Source organism: Drosophila melanogaster, chromosome 2L (genome assembly GCF_000001215.4).
Source record: "Drosophila melanogaster chromosome 2L".
In the NCBI taxonomy this organism is placed as follows: Eukaryota; Metazoa; Arthropoda; class Insecta; order Diptera; family Drosophilidae; genus Drosophila; species Drosophila melanogaster.
The window spans coordinates 7,120,903-7,147,049 of NT_033779.5; the positions used below are offsets into that span (position 1 = coordinate 7,120,903).

The 26,147-nt window shown below is 40.4% G+C and overlaps 1 protein-coding gene and 1 long non-coding RNA gene across 5 annotated transcripts in view; one reads left to right on the forward strand and one right to left on the reverse strand.

Moving 5' to 3' along the window:
* Pvf3 (PDGF- and VEGF-related factor 3) overlaps nt 1-26,147 on the reverse strand; it is a 59,508-nt gene that overhangs the window by 22,715 nt on the left and 10,646 nt on the right. Inside the window, exon 1 of one of the 4 annotated variants that reach the window (NM_001103638.3) lies at nt 11,822-12,625. The exons of 2 other annotated variants lie outside the window; for them this stretch is intronic. In NM_001103638.3, the coding sequence (NP_001097108.1) occupies nt 11,822-12,493 (672 nt within the window). In that variant the 5' untranslated portion in view covers nt 12,494-12,625. Of the gene's footprint in view, nt 1-11,821; nt 13,168-26,147 lie in introns of those variants that run through there. One more of the 4 variants, NM_001103639.4, reaches the window with a different exon arrangement.
* On the forward strand, nt 21,402-24,361 carry lncRNA:CR44612 (long non-coding RNA:CR44612). The gene has a single exon (NR_124128.1). It is a non-coding gene; the product is annotated as a long non-coding RNA:CR44612 (long non-coding RNA).

Consider the following 26,147-nt stretch of genomic DNA (forward strand, 5'->3'; position numbering starts at 1 on the left):
TTCAAAATTCGTTTAGAAAGTGCGTGCCTGGTAACGCCTCCATTTTGGTTTAACTGGGTGCCAAGCCCCAAAATCACCTTAAATAATTCCCTTCATATCAAGCGAATTATGTAAAAAAATGCGACATAGCTATTACCACCACTTCACTGAACACCCTACTTCTCTGTCCCGTTTTTCTCTAGAGAAACTGTGGAAGGATTCAAGTTCCAGGCAGAGAATTGCACCATTCCCCATTCTTTGTGGGCACGCGACAATTAGCACTCCATTGACACATGTGCGACAAAAGCGAAGAATTGGTGAAAGGGGGGAGAGAAAGAGATGGGTAGAGAGCCAGCAAAAGAGACGGCGAGATAATCCCACCCTGTTTGCGTGTGTTGCTCACCGAGAAATGGAGCATTTTATGCTCCAATAAAAATAATTAAGTGGCGTAATTGATAATGACTTTTTTTCCTCCTCCGTTGTTTTCTGTTTGGTGTGCCTTTTATTTTTCATGTCATAATTTTGTGAATTTATGGCATCATTTTAAGCAGCGACACCAGTTGTATTTTTTTTGTTCATTTCTTTATTATTTTTGTGCGGCGTCAGAAGCGTGTCAATTTTATAATCGATTCGATAAGCGCGGCAAGTGAGTTTCGGGTGGAAGTGGATGCAAGTGAGCTATCAGCTAATTACGAATGTTTGTCGCTGGCGTCGAATGAAAGTGCAAGTGATAGGGCAATTTCCAAAGTGTCACCAAAGATCAGAGTGATGCAAATGAATTTCCAAGTGACGAACGAGTTTTTGTTCAATTCAAATGTGGTTCGGAATGCGTGAAATCAATGAGACCAAATATCTGACATACAAATTGTTTATTTTTAAAGGCAATTAGCATTCACATTTTAATGAATATCGAAGCAGGCTTAAAGCTGTAAGAAATCTTTCAGTATTATCAAGTATTTCAAGTTAAACTACCAAACCATACACGTAATAGCTGGGCGCATTTTATGTGTAAAATGTTTAAAGTCTCTAACTTTAAATGCGAATGCAAAGCTTCCATTGCTGCAACTTAAGTTTGTTGGCATGTTGAAATCTTTTGCAACGCACTGTGTGCCTTTAATTTATGTTGTGTTGGCCAGAAATCTTTATTTACGCTCTCAATATTGGCAACTTCAACAAGCCCATAGATCACTATAATGGCATTCGGTCTGTGCACTCCGTCTCTTTCTGTGCGATATTGTGCGTCTCTCTCTCTCTCTCTCTACGGTTCTTACTTAAAGTGCTTCGACTCTCTGCCTCTCTCTCTATTTCTACCCCGGTTTTAGCCATCAATGAAGGCCGCCTTTTTCACTTTGGTAGGCAGTCGTGCGGGGGCGGTGGGCGTGGCAAAAGTTCAACGGTTCGACAGAGCACTTGATACTTTTTATGTTCCCGTTGTCATTGCACTCTCCGCTTGTCAATGGCAGTGCTTGAACAAGTTTTTTCTTTGCCCAGCATTTTTTTTTTTATCCATTATTCGATTTTTTCGAACTTGACTAGTCGGTGTGTGCACAACTGTACAACAAACAGGAATCGCGCTGGGAATTGTTGATGCACTCGAGATACTCGAACTTGCAAAAAGGAAAAGTGAATCAGGATGGCAGCCGGGCGGAAATCCAACTAAATCAATGTTGAAGTCCGATGATGAAGTCGAACAGAACTGAGGTAAAAATGGCAAGAGGTGCTGAACTCGAATCGAGAGCAAATTTGCAGAGTTTGTGTATAAATTCGATAGCAAACAAAAACAAATTCATTTAATTTGTTGAAATTCAATTAATATTGCAATTTGTTCGGCTTCATAGCGCAGTAATAAGGAAAAAATAGGTATTTTTAGTTTTTGCACTGTTTGGCATGAGGCTAAATATGAAATTTGATATTTTTCCGGTGGCAAGTAAAAGAAATTAAAAAAATTAATTAAAACCTCTTTTTTCTTCCCCAATTCGTGAATCTAATTAATCGAATCGATTTAAATACCTATTAACAAACATTGCCGCTTCGAAAAGGGAGAAACTGCAGCGAAGCCCCCACAACAAGTATCTTTTTGCTTTGAGGAGCGCCGCTTAATTTATTGAATGATTCCAATGACTGACAATAAATCTCGCTTCATTTCCCTCCCGAAACGGCAGGTCAAACGGACAAACCCTAATTAGCAATGCCCACTTTCGGTTTCGATTGGATCAATGATTTCAAAATGTATCTGGCGAGTGCATAACTTTTCCAGTGCCCACTCACTGCTCGATTTCATTTTCGTTTCCACTCTCATGGGTTGTAAATACTTGTGCTCAACTCGGATTTATGACAAGTGCTGCATGTGGCACTTTTATTTCTGCACTTTGTTTATTTTTCATTAATCTTATAGACGTTTTGAGAGGAAATCCCCTTCAATGCCGTGAAATCTACCAGTGCAACAAAATATAACAAACACGGGCAGTGCTTTATTTCATGTGGTTAAGGTCTTTTTATGACCTTTGTTTTGGATTTTAGATCTTAAAAAATTGTGTAAAGGGAGTACTACATAATGAAACTACTAGAAATAAAATTTATAAGACATTATAATAATATTTAATATTCGTTAACCTTTGGAAAAAGATCACATCAATGACAGTTGCACGCTATAAGCCCTGATCTCGTTCTTGTTTCATTGCCCATCCTATTATTATCATATCAAAAGTCAATGATATTCCGCCTCGATAGATGTTCATGTCGCACAGCTACTTAGACCATGAGTTCCCAACATGAGAGCTGATGACCTACACATATAGACACTCATCATCTCATCACCATAAGCCGAATCACGAACTCTGAACTCTGTCCCCTTCATTCCCATCCTTTGATCAATTAGAGGGCTTGAGACCTGCACTTGGCTCATGTCATATGCACTCTACGCACTGCGAGAAATATTCTTGTAGTGTTGTGAAAAAAAGGATCTAAATTTAACTGCCTTTTTTATTTCAATTTTATGAAATAATTTGGGTAGCTTGAAAGCATTATTGAAATGAACTTTGAGCACTATTTAATTCACCATCACCATTCTTTTTTCTGAGTGTGAACTAAAGTGGCGCCTTGAAATCAGAGGGGGATTGCTCGAGCGGGACAGAGAGGGAATTTCCATTAGAGACACGCAATGGGGAAAAGCGGAAAACTCTTTGCCAGAGCTGAAAGGGAGGAGCGTTTTCGAGCGCCGTCAATAATTTGTTTGAAGACACTGTGTGTGACACACTTCAAGTTGTCAGCATTTGATGGCTCACGGTGGCCACTCCCATGCCCCCTTTGGTTATCCCCCCTCATGGACCCAATTAAGCAATTTGTGGTCGACCATCATGTGAAACACGCACACTGACCATTGGCATTCAGCAGACGAAAACCTCTAATCTTGGCCAGCTTTTTATTTGCCTTTAATGGCCAGGAATAATTATATTCCAATTTAACTGGCGATAATAAAAACAATTTTCACTTTGGGTCGCAACACTGGTTGACATTTTCTTTTATTTGACATTTTTTTATCGTTTGATCGTTTGACTTCTGTGGCTAAACATGAAAGTGGAGTTTTTATGACCGTTTATTAGATAAGTAATAGTTTTTGGATATAAATGCCTTTTTATGGCTTTTTTGTTATGGGGTGGGAATATGGGTCAAAGATCTCGAAAGATATGAAATTTGATAGAGCCGTAAACCGAATTTCAACTGGATGGATAATTGATTGAATAGGATTATTATTAAAAGAGAGAAAGTGATTGGTAATCAAATACTTATCTACTCATAGGATTTTTCATTCTTTTTCTGAGCTTAAATAAACTAATTCAGTTTTTTATTGAATATTGTAAAAAAATAAGTATTGTTTTCTCATACCTTCAGTCCATTGAATTTGCACCATGCTCATTCAAAACTTTATGCGATTTCCCTGACATTTATGGGTTCTTACTTAACAAAATCCACTCAGCCACTTTAGCGATTCGAGCTGAAAGCTCTAACTTGAACTCAACCTGCTAGTGGCACTCAGAAGTCTGCTCGCAATTTATGGTTGGTTCTACTTAGCACAAGTCAGAAACGAAGCTGTCATAAATTGGGTGGAAATATGACCTACAAATTGCCACGGGGTGGATAATAATTTATTAGAGAGGACGGGGCCGGGCGGCTTGGGTAGATGATTTAATTAGAAAAATGCACAAGGCATGATAACAAGTTTATCCGACAGAAACGAGACAAGTAGTCAACATGTGGTGCAGAGTTCAGAGCAGGCCACCCATCAACGGCCTGTCAGCCAGTCATCTTGTGGATCATCATCACTATCTGGTTGCTGTTTCGCCTGTGCAGCAGACATAAATTCAGTTAGCTGTGCTGCATACGAAAGTATCTGGCAGATAGTATCTTTCTTGGCCGATTCGTTAGAGTTCAACATTGTGCGGTTGACTAAACGCCCGACAGTCGGAATGAGTGTTGGAATGCCCGACTGAATGACTCAATGCGTGTGCACTTGGCCACTGCCACTGTAGGGTGTCCATCTGCAGCTCCAGCTCCGGTTATCCGAGTATCTGGGTATTTGTGTATCTGTGTATCTATCGGATGCAATCTGTGAGTTGCCGTTGGCAACTCAAACATTGTTTCCACTCTCTCCCTTTCTCTTTCTCTATACCCAACTCTTCGACCGCCCGCATATTCAATCAGTTTATGTCAGTCGAAAGATTTGACGAGGGCATCGTGTTTCATTTTTCGTTTTTGTCGCTTTTCGGTAGTCAATTAAATTTCCCAGAAATTCAATAACCAAATCCAATGGTATTAAGAAAAGGGCAACTTGTCACCGAGCAGTTTCGTTAGTTAGAAAAACCAGTGACGGTGATGCGATCTCCCAAGTTGGGGTGAAGAATATTTAACTTAAAACTCACGGAACAATTCCTGGAAATCGATTTAAATTTAATTAATTCTTATTAATCATTTAAAAATTGAGATTTTTTAAAGGGAACACTCTTTTGTCATTTTTATAAAATTGATAAAGCTTTCGTTTATATTAAATTCCCCTTTGGTTCTCAATTAAATGGTTTCTCATTATTTATTAACCAATATTTAACATTCAAACTCCCTAAATGTTTGGTCAATAAGCACCATGAAGATGAATTTGTTTTTTTTTTCCTTTTCCATAGTCGGCAACTTTTGCCGCTTAAGCTCATTAATAATATTACTTTCCAGCTCAGCTACCTTTTTCAAATTTGCATCGGCTGGCTTGGGAAATTGTTTGATTTTTCTCCGGGATGTGTCTCCTCAACCAGAAGAATCGAAGAACCCTCGGCGATTATTGATGTCTCGATTCTCGATTGGGTTCGTTTGGTTGCTCGACATGCACATTGTTGGGCTTCATTAACTTTTGCTGGGCGATTGAGACATTTGCACTCGATTGGAACATTCGAAGAGCAATCGTCAGCTAGGCATATTTAATGGCTTGCCAAACAATTTTTTCATAGCTTTTTTTTTTGGGTGAAGTTTTTCTTTTGGTCTTGCTCGACCTTTCGGGTTTTCCACTTTTGGTGTGGAAAAATTCTATTCTTTTTACTTGGGGCTTTTCGATTGCTTGCTCGGATTTCTTCTAGCCATTGCTTACTCGGTCAAAGTTCTTTGTTTACTATTTCCAGAGTCGTACAATTGGTTTTCACATCGAGTGTTTATTGCAAGTAAAAAGTAGCACTTGCACTTGGAAACAGCTGCTGCAGTAACGTAAAAAGTGCAGGAAGGGAAAAACGTGAGTGCAGGTGGACATTGGGTCGATGAACTTCAGTCAATGCAAATGGAACCTATTCGTTTCAAGGTGGAATTTAAAAACTAAGGTAAACAAGATGGGAAAAACAACACAGATCGAATAATCATATTTATATCTGTAGGTGTGTACATATATGTGTATGTATATATAAACAAGCCCTGATGAAAACGTATTGACGATGCAATAAGCTTACAGAAGTTTAGTAAGACCTATGAAAAATATAAATAAGCATTCATTGATATAGTAACAGTAACACACTCCTTTCATTAAATAAGTGTAAACGTTAATATAGAAATTTGCACAATATAAATGTTTATTTGACATTATTGAATGATCACAGTGTATAGTAATAAATAACTTTTGTTCGCCGGAATTTCCTAGAAATATTGATTAAATTTTGATTAATGACTTGCCCTTTATTATAAGTTTTATTATTTAATTTGTATAATTTCGAAATTTACATGTTTCAAGCTGAAGACGGGCCATTTCAATTAATCTTCTTCATTTCTAAATCCCTTTATCTGATGTCACCGCATTTGAGGTCGAACAATGGCAGTATTTATACAAAAAATTATACAATTATTTCCACCCTATCCCCCGCTATTGAACAACATTTTGATGATGTCTTAGATGTGTAAACACAAATCAATTGGTGCGGGGACCGTAACAAATTTGTGTGTGTCTGTGTATGTTTGTTGCCAACGAAAGCAAAGAAAGGCCTACAAAGCGAGTTGCAAACGTCAAGACCACCAACATTCATTCGAGGCGACTCCAACGTGATTAATGGCCCAATCCCGCACGGGAGAGTAAAGAAAAGCGAGTATTATATCTTTTTGGGGAAAAATTGAAAAGCCAATCGTGTTGGGGCGACTTTTCGGTGCTCGTATTGAAATTGCCGGCAAAACAAAACAGCACCAAACAAATGATGTGTCAGTGGTGCCGCTCAAATTCGACAAGGCAATCAAAATGAAGTTACCTCCAATTCAGAGGAGTCATCAATCACCAGAAGTCCACGAGAAAAGCAGACGGGACACCCAGTAATTGGAGTAGACGAAAGCGGTGTAAAAAACCGAGAACAACGAAAACGATTTAAAATAAATTAATAGTAGTAGGAACTAAAGGGGATACATGGATACATTTTGGAGCCATGGCGTTGGGGCACTTTCAATGTTTAATTAGTTTGCAGAACAAAGGCCTCGGGGAGAGATATATAAGTAGAATCTCCAATGTCTGTTGTTGTCTTAACAAAGTGTCGGAAAGTTCAGTTCAGTTTAATTAAAGCCACAAGCCGACGAGATACTACTATGCGAGCATGGCTGACCAGAGAGTGTGAAAGCACCAACGATGTACAGTAGTCACTCGAATGTGTTGCCTGATTGCATTTGCCTTGCAATCAATCTTTTAAATTACTGCAATTTTCAGTGGATATAATCGCATTATCCCAGTATGCACTTTAGTCTGCGTGTGAATCCAATGACTTTGCATTCTAAACAAAAGCAGTGCAAACAATTTTTGCCATCATTGGCTTCTGAACGTTGAGATGTGAAATGAGGAAAATGTGGGAAAAATGGGGAAAAGCAGAGTGGGTGGCAAGAGGAGGCAGACTCCTTCAGGCCAGACAAGCAACTCAACCGAACAGGACTTCCCCTTCTCAACTGGCAAATAATTAAAATTGTGAGCAAACCTAAAAAAATACACAAAAGTGTGCTAGAAAATAAACCAACAGAATATGGCACAAAAATTGTGAGTAAAACATAAACACAAATTAAATGCAAAGCGGGCGCAGTGAGAAAAATAGCAAAAAATGAAAAAAAAAAAACGGGAACGCCAAATAAAATAGCGAAAAACAAAAATTTTATTCTGCTCATGCCAATCACGAAACAAGAAAAATGGAAAATGGAAAATCAAAAAGGAAAAAGGAAATGCGGAGTCGGAGGTACGTTGCTAAGTTGCTGAGGCCGCGGGCGAAATTTTTGTGGAAAAGCAACGGGGCGGTGGGCGTGGTCGTCGCACAAATTTTTAGTTAATTAAAACTAAATGTGAAAATGCGCAAATTGCGGGTAATAAAAGCGCTTAAAGCGACACAAGGGACACCAGAGGGTAAAATGGAAAATTCGGTGTTGGCCAAAAGAAGCGGGCAATGATGACAAAATATAAATAACGATATACAACCCAAGGGAAAATGGAACCGTGGGAGAAAAAAGTAAAATAGCATAGAAAATGTAATGTTTTCAACCTATTTATACGACGGTTAGCTAAGCAATATATAGGAAGTCTCAAATGAACTTGATTTTATTGGTTTGTATAAGCACTACTTAAGTACCAGTAGCACTTCATTTTCACAGTGCATGGAAAATGGACATCTAGTAAAATAAATAGCGAAATATGCAGGCTGTATGCTGTAGACACAAGATGTAAAAAGCCAAATAATGTAAAATGAAACGGGGACAAAAAACGAATGCAATTTACAATGCTAACACACAAATTGGTTGAGGAGCTGTAGGAAAAAATTAAGGAAAAGCGCCTACGAAAGAGGAAAACAGCACTGTTGTACTAAAAAACGGACTGCATAAATGGAAAAGAAGGAGCTGCAGAGGAAAAACCTGTGCGCAACTAATGCCATGCTAAAAAGGAAAAATGCTGGAAAATGCGTATATAGGGTATAGGGGTTGGGAAATGCGGCCTCGCTTTGTTTAGTCGCTGAAAAGCTGGACAGCTGGGCACAACACAATGGTGGGGAAAATGGGGAAAAACGGGGGAAAATGTGCGAAATGAGGCGCCGCAGAAAAACAAACCGACTATTTAACAAAAGCCAGAATGCAGGCAAAAAACGAAGAGGGCTCTTTGTTGTGTTTAAGGTGACAATGAATTAGCAGGACTACAATGGGATGACGTTTCTCAAAAACAAGGGATGCTAAAACTTTTCCACTCAAAGGATGATATATGATCTGCTGAGCTTGAGAAAGAACTGGGTCTGTTCTATACAACATTAAATGCCATTCTAATAAATCTAATTTTAGGACCTCTATAAAGAATATATACAAATAAGCACTATTATGTAGACTACATGCTCATATCAAATAGATTTTTTTAATAAATTACCGAGTTTTTTTTAGACAGAATGAAAATTTGTTTACGACAGTCTCGCAAACAAATCCGTAAAATGAAAGAATACAGAATTGTTTATATCCAAATACCTTTGGACACTGCGTTTCTGTCTCTTTCTTTGGCTTTTCCCCTTCGGGAAAATCTTGACACAGGAGTGGAGCCATGCTGAATTTTCATTCATTGCTTTAGCCATGCTTTTTGCTGACCAGCTGAATGAAAATGTGAAAAGCGTGCAATGCTAACAAAATGCAGATTAAGTCAACAACTTTGGTGTTGAAAAAAATTGGGTGGGATTTTGGTGGTCGGATTTTCTTTCGTTTCCTGCACAATGGATACTAACTTGAAAGGTTATTTTTTTCTTTTAAATTGCTGGCAATTCTCCTGCAGTTCCAGTTTTCTCATTTTCACTTTGCTTTTTTTCGCTCTCTTTTGCATGACAATTAGGTGCAAATGAGTTAAAACGCATGGCGCTGGGGAATCCATGCCACTTCATCCTAAAAAAAAAATTGTAAAATGGAAATTGACCTCCCTTCTTTACTTTCATCTACACTTCAAAAATTTCTTTTAAATTTCCAAAAAACTGGAACAAGTTTTCCCTGTTTTTCCATGTTTTCCATTTCAATTGCACTTGTCGGCCAAAAAAAAGTGTTTCTCTGATGAAGGGGTGTCCACATAATCATTTTTCTAAAAATAAAGTATTATGAAGCAGAAAAATGAGCACTGGTAGTGGAAATTATGAAAAATGCCAAGTAAAGTGGCTGAACCGAAAAAAAAATCATCATTAAAAATTAGCTGCACTAATTTGTGTGAAAATTGGGTCACAAAGCGTTGGGCAGGGGGCGCGTGGGGGCGCCTGCATTTGGCAAACGGGGGCGTGGCAGGGGGCGGCCAAGTCAATGAAGCCACAAACGTTTAATTGTTTTAATGCTTTGAATTAATTGAATGTGCAAGAGCCAGTGCCTTCAATTTTCCCCACAGAAGCTGCAGCTGCGTTTGTTTACGCCCGCCAAAATGTTTGAAGTGGCTCCCGAGGAAAATCGGCCCGGGTGGAGCTGGGCGGGTGGAAAATCCGGGAGGGGAGGCAGTGTTGGGTCGTGGGTGGGATGGGTTGGGTGCTGCCAGTGAAGCAGAACGAATTCGAGCTAATAGACTGATTGCAAAAGTTGCAGCAACCATACAGGAGAGGCGAGGGGAAACGGAAAAGTGGCAGGGAAATCGGAATACGCCGGAGAAGTGAAAGTGTTGGGAATCGATTTGAAAAGCAAATAAAACTGACTGCTGGCTTTTTAAGCCAAAGGCGCCAAATAAAAGTGGGTGGCAGAACAGGGAAATTCGGAAAAATATATAGAAGACGGGGTGAAGTACGGACGAGTATATCTATGCACTTTAGAGAGGCCAAAAAAAATCGAGAAGTTGGAGATAAAAGAAGTCCCACACTCGCTGTTATAATTAGATGCAATAATTGTTTATGCCCTAAATGTGAGTTAGCACATCGTTAATACAGCAGGGGAAATTCAGAAAAAGAATCTAATTTAAAGTGGTAAAGGCTAAGCGAACCAAAAACGATAAATTTAAAATAATATGCTGATAATTTCGATTGTAAATCTCTCAAAAAATGTTACTAATTTATGGGCATGCAGTTATTGTTGATGCAGATAATAGATTAATCATGAATAAAAATTTGGATAAAAGAAGTATATTAGGTTAAATTTATTATGGGATTATAGCACCATTTTTTTTGTTAAAATGGTACATGTTTCTAGCTGAAATTTATGTTTAAATAAGAATGTTGCATAAAACATTTTGTTGTGATAAATGAGAGCTTTTTATGCCATACTTTTTGTTTAAAATAAACTTCATTTGTATGCTTTTTTCTTTGAAATAAAATCTTAAATATTTTAGAATCTTCTTTTTTAAATGTTGCCATTTCTGCAATTTCTATTCAATGAACATTTCGACACCTCTTAGATAATCAATATTAACTCTGTCGGAGGAGTGGAGTATGATTTCCAGATCATATGCATTTTGCAATTAATGGGCATTTAATTGGTAAAGGCTTTGCATTGCCAGAACATTCGATCGCATAAATCTCAATTGAATCTGAACAATTACCGAGAGCAATTAATAATCACAAAAAAAACAGACTAATCGGCTCGAAAAGATCTAAAAGGAACGTGCCGAGCACTCGCAATTAAAACAAATTAATTTGTATGCCAAGTGGCAAATTCTGCGGGCACAAGTACAAAGAAAGAAAAGAAGTGAAATGAAATAAATTGATGGTGAGGAATCTCGAAGCGAGGTAATCTAATTGAAATGAAAAGTGCAAAACCGCTTGGAAAATTTAAAACTATTAAAAATGTGCATATGTAAGTACAAATTCTTGTCAAAGCTTTTTAATGTCAATCTGATTGGTCAGCTGTCAGCAAAGCGATTTATTGCATGAGCCACTAATCAAATTATACAAAAATTGTTGTTTTATTTGTATGGACATATTGCATAGAGAATGAAATCAGAGAAATAAAGCCGTAGTTATGCATTGCCTAATTAGAGTTCTAATTGATTGATCTCGAACGCTGAGTTTGAAATTAATTTAAATGGAATGTACGTTGCTATCAATTAGCATTGATTTTTTATAATAGTTTTATTTAAAATACTAAATCTTAATTGTATTACATTTTACGTAACTAAATGTAATAGAAAATTAAATAAGAGGAATTAAAGGCCATAAATAGCAGAAAATGGAAATAAAGCTTACTGGAAACTCAAATTGTGAGGTCACAAACGCAAAACATCTGCAGGAACAAAACAAATATATGAGAACACAAAAGATATCGGAAATTTCAAGTATGCCAAGCACACCGAGATTCCCCAGAATCCCACTTTGCTGGCCAAAATACTTCCTGCTCTGTGTCCAACCCATTAAATCGAATCCCCCTTGGATTCACTCACATCATTATCCTCCGATTTGGCATCATTGGGTTCCGTTGCTTTCGACGTTGTTGCCATTGCCATTGCCGTTGCCGTTGCCGTTGTCGTTGTCAGCAGTTGTCGCTGCTGTTGTCGTTGCGCCAGCAACTGCAATTGATGTTGCTCCTTCTGCCGCCGATGGGCAATCTCGATTTGCTGCCACTGCCGCGGGGTGAAGGTCCCCTGATCGCCGGTTTCGATGGTGTGCAGCTCGAGATCTTCGTTATCGTACTCGTTGTAGTGTAGTCTGCGCTTCTGCACCATCTTGGCCTTGTCATCGCCGAAACTCGGTGCCCGTCTAATGGGCTTCTTGGCCAGTTCCTTGGTGTGAGATTTATGCTGATGATGACGCACCGGCCGGCTCTGCTGCTCCGACTGCTCCGACTGCTGCTCCTGCAGATGCTGCTGCAGCTGCCGCTGCAAGTCCAGCTCCCACGCCATCTGATGTTGCTGCAGGCGCAAATGATGCTGCTCGTGTCTCAGGCGCAATTCCTCCTGCGGATTCCGGCGCGTTCTGGTTGAACTTTTATCACGTTCTCGTCTGAAGTCATCAGGCAACACCTTCTGCCAGCCATTATTCTGAACATTAGCCTGCGCCTCCAGGCGAACAAAACTTAGGAAAATCAAGGCAAGCCGCAGGGTATTTAACTGCATTTTGTTTAGACACTTCTCTCTTTCTTTATTAATTGCCCACTACACTTCTTCAACTATTTTGTACCCTATTTTTTAATGCGCTTTACAATTCCATTTGCGTTTCGTTCAATTTTAATTAATTAGTGGTTCTGTAATTAATTGCTGTACACTTTTTGTAATTTTTTTCTATGCTTCACTTCACAAATCTTTTGAAAAATGTTGAAATATTTCCACGGAATCTCGGAGATTTTCGTGGCTTGTTTAAAACATTTTGCGGTTGTTGTTAATGTGACAAGCGTGGCATAAATCATAAGCTAACCGAAAAGTGTGTCACGCATTTTTTGTGAATGAAAAAAGCCGCTTTGTGAATCATTTGGTTTTAATTGGAGGCCAAGAGAATACCAACACACAGACGCCGAAGAAAATCGGCTAGACAAACAATTGATTGCCAAATGCCAAGTTTTTGTTTTTTTTTCTGGAGCAAGTTCAAGAAATTGTTGGGAAAAACTTAGAAACACGCGTGCTGCCTGTTGGCCATTTCACAATCCACAAAGATACAAAGATTCGGGTACTCGAATAGAGCATACGCACTCACGGACGCAGATACAGATACATGTGCTGATGCACGCAGACACACAAGCGATACACTTCAGATGGCGAACGAACCGACGGCCAGAGTGATAGACCGTTGAATGCTGAAAATTTTCGAAAAACGAGAAAATGCCCGCAACAATGTTGCGCCGGCCTTTACATTGACAACATTTCCCCTCACTATTGTGGATTGTAAACAGAAAACAGCTGACGCGCTGCGCACATGTGTGTGTGTGTGTGTGGTGCAGCAGCACCTGGCAGCATGTTGCTACTGCCTCTGCAACATGCTGCTATCGTTGGAGATTCCACGCTGGAAAATTGCACTTTTGATTGTTTGTTCAACTAATTCAATTGCACCGAACTAGTTCTCTTCGGAAGATTAACATTCTTGAGCAGCGGGTTTTAATGGTTTCTGGGGAAATCTTTGATGTGCATCGCAAATTAAATTTCCCTGCGCTGTAGGGGCAACCATTAAAGTGCAATCAGCTCAACTTGCTGCACAAAACACGAAACTAATTAGAATTTGTTTACGAAATATCGACTAGTGAGATGGGCTTATGGGTTATTTTTTTAAATTTTGAAATATTTAAATTTTATGTTATCCTCTTGATTAATGTGGGGGAATCTGTTACTTGCAACTCCTCCGCACTACCAACACTCTCTAAGATATTTCGTGGCCTTTAGCACGCACCATAATTCACAGGAATTAGCTCAGACATGCCATTGTCACCCAGCATGATAGCTTCTCGTCGGGATCTTGGAACACTCAGGGGACGGGGACTTGGCTCTGGGCACTTGGCACTCCGGCTCTCGGGGATTCTGGCACCTGCCGCTTTGGCAGATGCCTGGGATTAGGTCTCGGTCACGTTGATGATGACCCACCCATTGGGTGATGCACTTTTCGCAGTTGTTGGTGTCAGCAAGTGGGCCTGCTGGATGATTGATGGACTCCGCAAGGGCATTCCAGTTGGCGAGCTGCGGGCACGCATTATAATCCTCTGAACTCACCTGCCCAACTGTCCACCAATACCCCAGGAGCATCACGATGATGACGACGTGGCCCAGGCAGAGGTGTTGCCCACTTGCACTTAATTGCATGTTTGGTCAGGCGAATCAACGCCCAGGCCAGAAAACCGCCAAAGTCAAAGCCGAAAACGCCCCTGGAATGTGCAGCCCACTATTGCCTCTTCTGATAACTTTCCGCTCATCTGCACTAAAAAAAAAATCCATAGCATATGCATAGTCTTGAAGCGAAGAAATATTTATTAATTTCAGACTAGATTTAACACCAAATTCTAATCATTGGGTCTTTTGTTTCTGGATTTTTAATATATTGGATTATTTCATGGCATCCCAATTTTTTCTCAGTGTTCGGAGGCGCCCCGCTGAGTGGAGATGGTGGCTGGCGGGGAAATTTATGTGGCCAGTTGGCCACGGCTAGAAGAACTTTGTGCGCACGGGGCCGCGTTTGCGGAGAGGGGTGGATGGTATTGCTGTTATTGCTACGCTCCTGCTGTTGCTGCATAATTGATAAATGTTTACAAATTATTATGTTGCACATACAGCAGTGGCAGCAGCAACATGGAGCCCACCCAGGCGAGAATGCCCCACCCAATCCTCTTTTACACAGCGGACCTCGTGTGGCGATTTTCTTGTGCTTTGGAACCTGGTGAAAGCCGGCGCATAGTTGTTATACTTTATTAATTTTAAATACCCTAACCGGTTACCATTTTGAGAATAACGATTTGAAAACTTCAAACAAAAGTAGTTTATTTCGAAAAACACTGATGTAAAACATCTCTGATTAATCTCTTTAAAATATATTTAATGCGTGAATAAGACTCGTATAAATAGTTTAAATTCGAATATTATATTTCCTTCACAAAAATATTTAATTATGCAAAAATTTTTTTTTTTTCAATATTAAAGAGTATTTCCAAATTCAATGCTTTAGTGTTACTTTCTCCCTTTCTGTTCTTCGGCTTTTATTTTTGCCTTAGCCGTGCTGCCGTTTTTCTCACGGCGAGGCGCCAACTGCATTTTCATTTAATGTTTGTTGTAGCCGCTAATTAAAATGAATCCACGTAGACAGGCGGGCTGAAAATTAAAGTCCATAGGTAAAAGGGGAGTCTTTTCCATTAGCTGCCGCGGACATTGTGTAATGGATCGGGGGCCGTATTTATAGCCAAATCAAATCGCTGGCGAAATCATTTTCCGCCGAAGGACGGCTCTTCCACATTGCCCTTGGCATTAGCTTTGTTTTACTCCGCTACACATTTTTTTTTTTGTATTCCGATTCACATTTACCGCATTCAATTTGCCTAAGTTGCCATTCGGATTGGGATTGCGAGGGGAATCGCTGGGACAGCAGCTGCCGAAAGAAATGAAATCGAATTCAATACAAAATGCAAATGAGGCACAGGGAACCGCAAACGAGAATTGGCATGAGAAATGAGACGCCATCGAAATCATAAAAATCGAAATCAAATTTGAAATTGATAGAAAGAAAGCGCCGTGGAGAAGAAATAACTCAATTTGAAATCGAAACCAGATCGAGAACAAAGTCATCCCCTAATTGAGAGAAACTCCTGCGAGGATGGGTATAGATACTATCTGACAGCCACTTCCGGGTAATTATTGAAAATAGTTTGCCCACCAACAATGCTGATCTATGACACTTTTCCAGCATTTTCCGGGGCAGCAACAACTTTTCATTGCCCTAAACCGCTTAGCTCGCAAATGATGAGGGGAAAAGCAAATTGACTCGAGATAAAACTGCCACGGCCCAAGGCCAAAAACCCTATCCAAAAAAAAAATACACAAAAGGGTATCTAACCCCAGTTAAAGAGCAACGCAATTTCCGGTTGCCCCGCGGGGGTCACAGACAGAGATAGCTGACAACAGAGTGAGACGGATTGCTAGACAGCGAAAGGTAGGGGCCACATCCAGTCAGAATTCAAATATTTGTCATCATCAAATGACATCTGTTTGTCGTTAGCTATTCTTCTGAAGGCCATCTGAAAGTTCGTGTAGTCAAAGGTCAGTGCCAGTGACATATGAAAACGGTGCGTTTCAGCAGTGTATGGTTGTTAAATACACACCTTAGAATGTTATAGTTTATTTGAAGAACTCACTTGTGATAACGGCTAACTAATTCGTTACTACAAGAATGTTGTGTTTATTATTTTTTAAAAAATGTCTGAATTTGTAACAATAAAGGAAAAGGAAAAACTTGATATATATATACCACCATGACAAGCAACATTTAAAATGTACTCTACCATTAACAAAAGAAGGCAATTGGTTGTCAGCAAAACAAAGAATTTGCATAAATCTCACGCTTGATCTGCCACGCCCCTTCTCCTTTTTTTAGAGGCAGAGTTAGAAAGGTGAAAGGTGAGCGGAGATAAAATGGATATGGGGAAATGCAGACTTTAACGAGCTGCCACGTTCCCAAGAAGCTGCAACAATTTTCAATGGAAAATGCAGCGCCTGAAAATGTAAATAGCTAACAAGAAAATACATTAAAAGCAAACCCGAGCTAAAAGTGCAGCAGCGCACCGAGATTTTCCGATTCCCCAAAACAAATACCAGAAGACCCAATGACATAGTTTGCATACTCCAAGAAGCAGGAAGCGTTTAAGGGGAAACCCGATGAGCGGGGCAAATCCCCAGAGCGGGGTGGTGGCTATTAAAGCGGCATTTGCAGCGTGTTGAAAGGCGTCGAAGCTGCAATTAGCCGAGGAGATTTTCCAGTGGGTGGGGAAAACAAGGCGTTGGGGAGCAGGTTGCGTGTGGATCACAAAAATAGAAAAGCAGCTATCTTTGGGAAAACAGAGAAGGCAAAAGGAAACTGATGAAAAAGTTAATTTAAGGCTGTCTGCTGGGTAATAGAACTCGAAGAGAACTGCAGCCATTAATGAAGCGAAATAATGCAACTGGGGGCGTTTACTCATAATTATTGCGAGAAAGATTGTTAATTTGTTTTATAACTAAATCTAATGAAACTTGTGCAAAGATGAAGAAGTTTAATATATAATCTATAATAACTCAATTTATTATACCCCGTTGTAACAATGCATTTTCTGCAGTTACCAATTGAATTCGGCAGCCTCTTCTTGCTAACAGAATCCAATAATGTAGTTACTGATCCCACTATCTTCATCAGCCAATAATATTGTAAATTGCTAGGCAGTATAAATGCCGTTTTATGGCGCCATAGGAGGTGAGTCCTTTTGTGTATTTACGATTGTAGTGGCCATAAACAATTTGAGCCAATTCCAGTTAATGGCTGGCCTAACGATGCCAACGTGTGCGCCCAGTTAGTCAAAGCCAAATTTCAAGAATATTTTCGACATATTTTCTATAATCAACCAACTGCAGACGTGCCAAAGCAGCGGCAATTGAAAGGCCTTGGAGCCAAATGCTCCAAGTTGGCCTCAAGTTCCTCATTCTCCGGCCATCTAATTAAGTGCATCAACAAATGGCGGGCAAGATTAGACGGCTGACGTGGGCGTATTCACAAAATTCGATCCGCACGAGACCCGTGATCCCAATGCCAATACAGGCAAGCATATCCCAAAGGGTATTGTCTAACTAATTGGATTAACGTTGATGCCTGACCTGACACAACGGACCTCTTGGCGAGCTGCTCGGTTCGGTTCTCAGGTAGGATTCCTGATTCTATACTATTCCTGCCACACAGGATACAAAGCAACAAAGGCCACAAATATATGCATTATGTACTATAGTGTGGCACTAAAACTCGTTCGTTCTCGCTTTTGTATCTCGGCCAGCAATCAATGTAAACAGCCAAACCCACAAATAACAATGCCATTTCGGCCAAGTCATTTTGGTTTTCACTGGTTCCCGAACCTTTTGGTTACCATTTTGTACATTTACGATACGATGATTTCACGTCGACGATAACAGAACAAAACGCTCGAGTGCTTGAAGAGAGGTCGAATATATTTTCCTAATCGTTTCGAGTGCATTTAAAATGAAATTAAACGAAACTTAAATAAATGGTGGATGCGATGGGTCAAGCCGAGTATGTAGTTTTATAAAGTGGCAGAGATTTCAACCCTTGAGATGATTTATAAATATAGTTAGCTGTGTTGTTTTGATTTCCTGGAAGGTTTATGTAAGTAGAAACTGAATTGTGATTATTCCTAAAGAAATAGTTTAATATTTTTTTTTCATATCTACACAAAATGTGGCCATAATATTTTAAGTATGTTTGTTTACTTTTTTAATGTAGTTTACAAGCACGCCTTTAGGCAACACCTTCGCTGAACTTTGCATAAACAATATTAAAACTTACAAAACAAAAATGACGACATGCGTTTCTGAAAGACAAGTTTCATTTCCATTCTGGTTGATCCCGAACAACAAATGTCGAGAGCAGCAGCTGCAGAAGAATTCTGAGGTCTTTGCGAGGACTTCTTTCAATTTTTGGGTCTGCCGCAGCATTTTGCTCAACTTAATTGTGTGAAAAACTTTTCTTACGCTCAACATGAGCAGACATGAATGTCAGCAAAGTGTTTTTTCTCGGTTGGGGAAAGTGTACGACAGCCGTAAGATGGTGAAAGTAAAAATTATTTAATATGATGGTAGTTGAAAGAAGAATAAAAACCAAGTTTGGCTTCAAATAACGCTAACAGGAACAGAAACTTAAGAAATTGGATTTTGGATATAAGTTTTACTTGCGGACAAAGCACAATGCAAATACAGTTTATAAAACTTACAGAAAGCAACTGATTCAAGCCTAAATATGTGATAAAAACAAAATACTACCTGCTTAAATAAATTCGTTAATACACAAAATGGGGTAATAAGTACTTCAATCTAAGTAGTAAAACTTATTTAAACAAGGAACGAAGACTAGAGAAGGAAAATTCTTGAGATGCTTTCCATTCTGATCATGATGATGGTGATGAAAACTTACACACCAGTCAGATGCAAAAAAAAATGCACTAGAAAATAAAACACGCTCACACACTCAAACGTGAAAGGAATTGTTCTTGAAAAAGGACTCAATGAGGCGAACGAGGAGAAAGGAGGTTAAATTGCAAGGCAAGATGAAAATTGCAAGCTGCATTTCCACAAGAGGCGAAAAAGCGGGTACTCAAGTGTTTGTCGGGGCATAACAAAATTTAAAAAAAAAAAATATATATATAAAAGATGATCGGGAAAGACAGAGAAAAAACCCATAACTGAAGTGGCAATAAAGCTTGTTGACGGTTTTCAACGAGACCGCGAAGCAAAAACGCGAGCGCTGCTAAAATCGCGTGTGCCTTATCTTGCGCGCGTTTTCCTCGCGTTTCCCGAACGTTTTTAATTGGAATCAACCTTAAAGGCTCCCTGCTTTTGACCAGCTGCGGTCACCATTTTCCCTAATCACTAACTAAACAATTAATCAACCAAAAACCAAAGTTTTCACCAATGGCGGGAAGGTGTTGGAAATTTTCCCCGCCCAAGAAAGTGACATTTTCTAGGTGCACGTCAACACGAGCAACTCCAACGCCAGTTGATTAATGAGCTGTGATGCTGGGAGACCCAGCAGTGGGAAAATTGTGGAAAAGCGGGAGGAAAATGGGGAACAACGGGTGCAACAGTGAAACTGCAGTCAGTAACCGAAGTAAGTTAAGCAGTTTTAAAAGGGAAATGTCAGCTGAAGGATTTGTTACTAGTGACTGGGGAAATGAGCGGCTTGATTACGTGAGTTCAGCTGAGCTGGGAAATGAGGGAAAAAGAAAGGAAAATGCGCATTCACAAGATGTGCCAGCAAGACAGAAGAGCGAAATGAGAGCGCATCAAGGGATCTGAACTAATTAAAATGGTTTATGAATGGGGTTAGAGGATATGGTTAAAAGGAGCAAGTTCTATGAGCTCGACTAAACATATCCACCCAATAGACACTATTGTAATAATTTTTTTCAATACCTAAAAACTCTAGGTATTTGGTAAATTCCACTCACACTCCTTGTTTAACATTTCCCCGAATTTCGTCCCGAAAATAGCATCGATCCTAAAGCAAACATACCCACATGGGCATCAATCACACATCAGATATCACCCTTCCATCCAATGGCAACATAATCAAGTCGGGAAATTCAGTTTCCCCAATGTGGCGTGTGTGGCATAGGATTTTCTCGCCCAGCATGTCCCTGTTACAGATTAAGCTGCTCCCGACTGAATAACCAATCGAAATGATAACCGGGAATGGCCGAAACCGAAAGCTGGGAAATATTTTTCCACGCTTGGGCAACAAATTGCATAAATCAAGTTACAAATCAACTTGCAATCACAACTGCAGCAACAGTCACTGCATTAAAATCACTTGCGAAATAACAACATTTCAGCTCAATTTTTCGTTCCCTCTGAAAATGTGATTGCGTTTTCAATTGCAATTTAATTTTGATACATATTTCCTAGCTGCATTTTTCCGCGTGGCTTTTCCCCTCGACCTCCGACCACGCCCCCTTGCAACCCATCCAGTGGAAAACGCTTTTCGCACAAATCGGTGCCATGGCACATACTTTTCAAGAGCGTGTTCTATGTTTTTCAGATATCCAGCCACGAAAATTGTTGCTGGATGAGATTGAAATGTAATCAAAAATTGCGAATTCTGCGAAATCCAAACAGCAAAGTGCGACCTGCGGGTTTTTCTTGTGCGCTGTCCTATTTTTTTTTTTACGAATGCATCTGGTAAATTGGTCTGTGGTTTTTTGTGGCCTCCGGATAAAGTGCAAGTAAAAATGTCAATAGAAGGGCAAGTATCTTAAAATGGTGTCAACAAAGCCATTAAGAAATCCTTAAAACACAAATTAAACACATTTTCATATTTGGCAAACGTGTGTATAATACACATATTGCCCATATTAAGTGAATTCCTGAGCTACCAACAATCGGAGATTAACAACAATCACAGGCAGTAACGCATGTGAAGGTTAATTTGGAACACTCTTTTGGGATTTGCCCCCAGCAAATGGTTTTGGAAATTAATTAAGACAAACTGAATCAAGACACGAACCGGCATTTCCACGCGGGGAAATGCACGAACACATACAGTCGGGCAGAAAGGAGGCTGGAAAACCCCATTCTTTGGTAACGAAAGGCGAGCACAGCTGCATACTAATAAGCTGCTATGAGGACCATTATCTCCATGTGTGTGTGTGTGTGTGTGTGTTTGTACGGCTTCTAGCACACCTGCTCCTGCCCCTGCCCCCCTCCCCATCTTTTGCGAGCCTTCTGATCCTTTGGTCAGACACGTGCCACGCCCACAATTCGGGGCTGGGAAAAGCTGTCAAGCTGACGTCGGTACGAGCATTATGACGGCATTTACACATCAGCTCCGGCTTTCTCGGATGGTCAGCATTCGAGGATTAGATGGACCACCAAGGACCAAGGACTACGAGCACGCACTCTCGGGACACAGGAGTGCTGAGCTTATAAGCCGCAGCAAACGGCTTACGCTCCAAAATCCACGGCTAGAAAATTTCACCCAAGGATCATGTTTTTAAATCAGCCAACTAAGAGCTAAAAGGTCTTTACCTTATAGAATCATGTAGTTATTTCTTATTGGCATTGAAAGGAATCTAAACAAATAATAAAAAAGAATGTAAGGAATGTTCAAATGTCCCCATTTTCCGCAGTGCCCATGCTTGCAGGACTCACTCAACTGGCCGACTAAACATTCCTGTGGATGCTTTAAAATGTTTGCGCCGGCTATGCAAATAAATCCAAGTCGTGGCCAAAAACTCAATTTCGGGCAGCTAGTGCAGCAGCTGCTACTCGAATGTGGAACTGTAGGAACCCCCTCAGGAAGACCCTACCCCACCCCCCTTTGGGGGGTTTGTCAATCCCACAGCAAGCGGAGCATATGGCGACAAACAGCGGGCGCCGCTTTCTATTTGTTTGCCTGCAAACACGCAGAGAAAAGCGAATAGAACACGGAGTGTGGAACGTAGTGGGGTGAAGCCCAGCGCCAAGGACAAAGGACGAGAAGAACGAAGGCTGCTCAGCATGCACTAGACCCATTTCGTGAATATATGGCAGTTCGGAATGGCAGTTGTGGAAATTGAGGTGGCAGCAGAAGTGGAGGCCAGCAGCTGAATTGCATTTGGGCAAAAACAAAACCGGAGCCATGAAAATCGCATTTCGAAAAGCATGCGAAGAGTCGAATTCCCTTGAATTAAATAAGATAGTATTCTTAGAACTATAAGATTAAAATAAATTTTTAGATATGCATTCTAAGTTTCTTTTTAGCTAACCATATTGGTAGTCTAACTATAAGCATTTTAAGCCATTTTAATATTCCATATTTACAATATTTGTATGGCTAGTTTTGCTACATTCAAGTTACAATCAAAGGACCCCTAACCACTATCGAAATCAATGTTGATGGACACCAGTTCTAGGAGGTTAATCACTTCTCGAACTTGAACAGACATCAAACGAAATGGGCAAAAAATGCCAAATATATACTAGTTTCTTCAGTCCAGTTTCCATCAGAACTCAATCCTCTTGATAAAGTCATCATACTCTGGTCCGACAAGGCCACAAAAAATAACGCACACAACGTGAGGAAGCTGCGATTCTGAATTTCTAAGAGGTTGAGGGCGAAAATTCGCCCCAAAAAAAATTTGGACAAAACTGCCACCCCAAAAGTCTCACTCTTTTTGGGCTTCTGACGGAATATTTGCCCGAAATTCGTTTTTCTGCACTCTGCGCACGCTTTTCTGCATTGGGATAGGTCCAGGAATCAGAAAAAAAAAAGATGTAGAAAAGGATGGCAGTTCCGGGTTTTCGGTTGGTTTGGCCGGCTGCGCGCCCTAAATGGATTTAGCTTGTTCCGATCTCGAATCTCGTCCGTGGTTTGTTTTTCTGCGACGTCGCAAATGGGAAATGTGCTCGTTTGCATGTGCCACATGTGTCCCGGTGCTGTGTGTGCATAAGCTGCAATCGAAACGCTCTGCGAAACTGGCGTGGCGTTAATACGCAAATTCAATTGTCAAATCAATGGCAAGTGGCAAATAAATTAAATTCTCTTAACGCCCCAGCTGACAATAAAGAACCATCTGATGAATCAGAGGCGCATAATATACGACCTGTCACGTCCCATTACAATATATATATTTGCACCAAGGTGTCTGAACGCAGACAGAAGCAGTGACGTGGCCGGCAGGTGGACACAAAGGCTGGCAGAGTGCACTGGGAGAAAAAATATTGCATTTATAAAATGCAATGCAATCCGTAAGTTAACCAAATACTCCGGAACAAATCTTTATATCTTTCTTTTGTTTAGGCTTGAGTTACTTCGTATTTTGCATAAAACTGAAACATAACTTGACTTTATATTAGAAAACCTTTTTCTAAGTGTGAACGGACGGAAGGCGTGTAGCCGGATAACCAGACGGATATTTCTGGTCTGGCCAAATTTCTGGGCAGTCGCACAGTGTTGGCAGCATTTGCGGTCACTTGACGGACGGTCTATGCACATTTGGTCTGCTTTTTGCCAACCGCCGCAAAAGTGCCCGGAATGAAGGACGTCAGGCAGCAGAGGGTTAAGTGGGTGGGTGGGTCAGATGGGGGCGAAAGTGGCCGCAAGTTCGTCAACATGGGCAAATATTTGCAGATATCCAAACGATGTCGCACGTCTGTTGATGTTGCTGCTGCTGCTGTTGCTGCAACTGCTACTGTGGATGTTGATTGTTGGTCAAGTGACCGTAAGCCAACAATTGGTCACGATCACTTTGCCTTTATTGTTTTCGTTACTAGTGCTCTGTCCTCCCGTTTTTATTGGTTTTTTTCTGGGCGATGTCTCTCCTTTGTTTTCGCACTTGCGGCTGTTCGTGTCGCTGATTTGACGTGACTAATGGGTCGTTAGGCATATGTCCACTCAGCTGAAGGAGCAAACAGGTGGCGGGACAGGGTTGGAGCGACGGAAAAGTCATGCTCGAACTGAGTTTTTCCCTATTCCAATTCTTAACAAGTTACAAATTGCATAGCTCGCTTCACTGGCAACCTCGCCTGGCAAATGGCAATGGTGCAAGACCCAAGTTGATTGCAATACAAGCCTTGAGAGAGGTCAAGGATGTGGGATACATAGAATGACTACTTTGTTTCATATAAGATAGATTCCGGAAGATTTATATAAAAAATAAATAAATTTAAAGTACATATTAAATAAAATTCAGACTGGTATTTATATTTGCCTATCTTAGCAGCAATCCGTTAATCCGATATTATCTGCTTTGCTCACTTAAGCTTACCATATCCCACATTCAAATCATTAGGCATACCCAAAAATCAATCTCGAAAGTGTCACAGCCAGAACTCACCTGCAAAGAGATTCGAAATATGCGATAAGAATTAGTCAAATATTTTGCATAAATCACCGGCAAACAATTGGCAACAACATTCCGATCGCGGGAACATAATCAACAGCCATATCCATCACCATTAGCATCACCTTTGTCATTTCCATGCCCCGGCCGAGATTAGCTACGAAAATTTGGCGTCTGTCGGTGGCTTTTCGTTATGGCATTTTTTTTTTTTTATTATTTGCATATGACATCATCAAAGTGGCAACAGCAGCCAAAGATTTGTGCAAAACAAACAAACGCGCCAGCGGAATGCAAAAGCCAACAAAAAGCGAAGCCAGAGCAAAAATCTTGTTGCAGCCACCGCCTGTCAAATGATTTGCAACTTTGTGCAAATTCGTTCGCCAGTCGAAGCCCCCTTGGCCCACCATTTTCCCCACGGCCTTCGGCAATTATTAGTTGGCAACCGCCGTCTGTCTGCCAACCACGAACCAAACTCGAGCCACGTAGCGCTGAGATTTTAACTAGAAGATGCAGATGCAGATGAAGGCGAAGTCGAAGACCACGGACTTCAGAGCACGGTCTGGAGTCCACGCTGTGCGGACTGAAGACTCCAGACTGCCAGGCAGTTGCAAACTGCCCCGCGGTGGACACGAAGGCCACGACCAGCAAGTGAAAAAGCTAAGAGGAGCTGCCGAGGCAACTGGAATAACTAATGCCCTTTCCTTGGATAAAATATATATAGGGAATAGGGAAATAAGGTAAATGTAAAAAAAAATTCATAGGAATTACAGTCTTGCGTCTTATACTTTAAATTAAATTAATTTAAATACAAAGGCAAGTGCCGGATTTTTGGCTATGCAAAATCGTAGTCCATTTCATAGCACCCTCAGTTAGGGTATATATAAAAAAAAAATGATTTTGATGACTACAAGATTTGTTTGCCATCGACTCTAGAATCCATTTACCCGCCTCCCGTTGCTCACCAATACATTCTGGTTGATTTGCTGGCGATTTGGACGTTGATGAAGTGATTAACCCAGCCAGCAAGCGTTTGGCTTTTTGATAGCGTTTAGTTTATGAGCTGACCTCGAGGGTCTCCTCGCAATGTTCCAGCCATTTGCGATGGCCGATTTGCGGTTGATGAAGCGCTCGACGGTGAGCAGCAGGTGCAGAGCACCACAGGTGAGATGCTAAACGGGGGCTGCCAACAAAGGTAGCTGGTGGATATGCAGTGGGATGCATTAGGATGCAGTATGCAAATTGTGGCTTCGCAAGAGCCAGGCGGGCTGATTTAATGACTGATGAAAGACCAATTGATTTATGGACAGCGGTTCTGGGAACCGAAACCTAATCAAACCAAAGCTCATCCAACTGATTTCCGGATTTATTAGCTCATACTCTTTACTGCTCTGCTCAGTAAGGATTAGATTTGGGGAAAAACTAGATTAACCAATTATATATGATAAGAGGTTTTAAAACTTACTATTCATGCTGAAAAGGTAATCATTAAATCTTGAAACTTTCAAAGCATACACATACAACGACACAATAATTTTACGCAATAATTATGAATCATTCATAATGTTTATTATCTTGCACAACATAGATATACAAAATGCTTTTAATTATTTTTAGTCTACCCATTAACCTTGACTTTGTTCCGCCAGAAATAAAAGTCTAGAAATTTGAAATAAAATCAAAAGCAATAAATTTTAGTTGGATTAGCTGGGGTGTGCTATTTGAAAATACTCAAA